The 2,578-nt window shown below is 34.1% G+C and overlaps 1 protein-coding gene across 1 annotated transcript; it reads left to right on the plus strand.

Annotated features, from left to right (window-relative positions):
* The first annotated feature begins 1,210 nt into the window (after positions 1-1,210).
* LOC132314557 (GDSL esterase/lipase At4g10955-like) lies at positions 1,211-2,188 on the plus strand. The gene has a single exon (XM_059813404.1). The coding sequence runs from the start codon at positions 1,211-1,213 to the stop codon at positions 2,186-2,188; it is 978 nt and encodes a 325-aa protein (XP_059669387.1).
* The last annotated feature ends 390 nt before the right edge of the window (positions 2,189-2,578 follow it).

A 2,578-nucleotide genomic window follows, 5' to 3' on the forward strand; every position in this document is an offset into this window, starting at 1 on the left:
ATTTTAACAAAACAAATAATTCAACAACATAATATTAACTATAAAAAAAATGGCATGGATAATGAGAGATATGCAAGCAGGGTGCTAAAATCGTATAGCTCTATTTTTCTCAGAGACTAACACCATTCTCACCTCAAAGTGTGTCTCACATACATAGTATGGTAGATGGTCTATGAAATAATAATGGAAAGAAATAAAATAAATATAAGGCCTCAATGAACTAAACCTTCCTCCAATTTTAAAAAGTTGTACAATACTCCTCTCTCATTTTTTGACAACAAATAATTTTTATTTATAAAGGGTTGCAACTTACTCCATTTGGGTGATAGATATTTCATTTTTTCCTTTAAACTAGTCATGTGCATTACACATGACATATTAATTATTATTTTTTGACAAAATTATCCTTACAAATACCCGACATATCCTTTCTAATTGATTTACAAAAAGAAAAATATTATTGACAGATGATATTTTATGGAGTGTTTTCATTATTCATGGAGAACAATATTATGGACTGAGTCAACATAAATAAATACTAGTATTATACATAAGTTAAAATAAGTTAAGTTAATTTTTATCTTCATGGATTTTCTCTATTATTTATAGTGTTTCATATTTAAAAATAAAAATAAAAATCTTGAAGGTGAGCAACAAGCAAGGTCTCATAATCCAGAGATCTAGGAAAGTGAGCAATTCCAATCTCACTCTGTAGGTTGTCCACTGGAGAAAGGAAAGTGAAAGAGAGCTCTACTTTCAAGGTATTACATTATGGTCAAATCTATCTTTTATGTGGATAAAATTCTCTTAATAAATAATTAGTAAATTAAAATCTTATTAAACATATATAAGTCTATATAGTCTATATTCTGTATAGAAATTAGTTCCATTATTACTCTACTTTTTTGTCTTTTTTTTTTTTTTTCAAGAAAATTCTAAACACTACTCACACATCCACTTTACTCCTTTGATAATAAAACCCTCACCATTCACTTTTTGTCATTACTTGTACGTTGACAAGTTTTGTTATACAAACTTGGTTAAGTTATGAATTTATTTATTTTCCTCCTAAAATATTACCGTGGTGTTCTTGGTTGGGTTGAGTTATTATTTTTTAATGGTTTTATCTTTCATATTGTTGAAGTACTCTATGTTCAGATAGTTTTATATTACCGTGGTGTTCCTGGTTGGGTTGAGTTATTATTTTTTAATGGTTTTATCTTTACTCTATGTTCCAGATAGTTTTATATTCGTTTGCAGGAACGACCGAGATTACCGACGGTGTGTTGCTGCTTGGTTGGTTGAGGGAGTGTACATTCAGGAAAATGATGGCCAGCAGAATCGCCAAGGTACTCCTCCCTGGTGGGAGTCTTTTGGTTTTCAGTTGATCCGTCGGCTAGTAGATGTTGACTCCATCTTTGGTGCAATTTATGAGATCAAACCCTCAGCTTCCCACTTTTTGGGTGTGGCCCCAAAATATGTTATTGCATTTCGAGGCACAATCATCAAACCATGCACTCGGCGTGAGGATCTCAAGTCCAATTTCGACATCTTTCGCAACAAACTTCAAGAGAACTCCCGCTTTCAGATTGCAATGGACGTAGTTCTAAACATGGTTGATATGGCTGGAGATGCAAACAATATCTGGTTAGCTGGACATTCTTTGGGGTCAGCCATGGCGCTGCTCGTTGGAAAGAACATGTTTAAGATGGGCTATGATATTGAAACTTACCTTTTTAATTCACCATTCATTTCTCTTCCAATAGAGCAGCTGTTCGAGAATGATAAGGCCAAGAATGTGTTACGCTTTGCAAAAGGTGTCGTCACGGCCGTAGTTGCTGTTACTCTGAAAGATCCTCAACAAAGGCGTCAAGATTATGAAAATTTTGTTGAATTATCTAAATGGGTCCCCAACCTGTTTGTGAATCGTTCTGATCCTATCTGCTCAGAGTATATTGGGTATTTTCAAAACAGGAGGAACATGGTGAAGTTTGGTGCTGAACGTATGGGAATACTTGCAACACAGAATTCAATAAGTGGGAGGGAATCAGAACTACTTCTTCCGTCAGCATTTCTGACTCAAAATCTGAGCCCTTCCGAGAATTTTATACAAGCCCATGGAATCCGCCAATGGTGGAACCCATTTCTGCGCTCGCATTCCGAGCTACACATATTCAAGTTCAACTAGCTATTTGATTTCTTATCGCAAGATGTTGATGTTGTTGGCCGGTTTAATACTTTAATTTTAAACAAGACGTACCATGGAATCTACCTGTTTGTGATATATGACGTGATAATTAGAAGATTACGATTAAGATCAAGATTGAAGTGGTAAAGGACTATTTGGAAGTGGTGGTTGGTGGGTTATCCAGGTTCGGAAATTGCATGGTAATCCAGTTTGATGGATAGTAGAAGTTTGTTATTTTGTTTTAATACAAATAATGGTAGAAACATTCTTTGTAAAGGGTCCCGCACCTCACAATCAACTAGGTATATGAAATTCTTTCTAAATCATGCTGCCCTGTTTTGTTTAATATTAATTTCCTAATATAATATAATACAACTTTCTTTAGTTAAT

Source organism: Cornus florida, unplaced genomic scaffold (assembly GCF_030987335.1).
Source record: "Cornus florida cultivar Cherokee Brave unplaced genomic scaffold, ASM3098733v1 CherokeeBrave_3.0.0_Hap2_Chr06, whole genome shotgun sequence".
Taxonomy (NCBI): Eukaryota; Viridiplantae; Streptophyta; class Magnoliopsida; order Cornales; family Cornaceae; genus Cornus; species Cornus florida.

Excerpts from the sequence above, each read along its gene's own strand:
- LOC132314557 (XM_059813404.1), top strand. The coding sequence starts at position 1,211 with ATGGTTTTATCTTTACTCTATGTTCCAGATAGTTTTATATTCGTTTGC.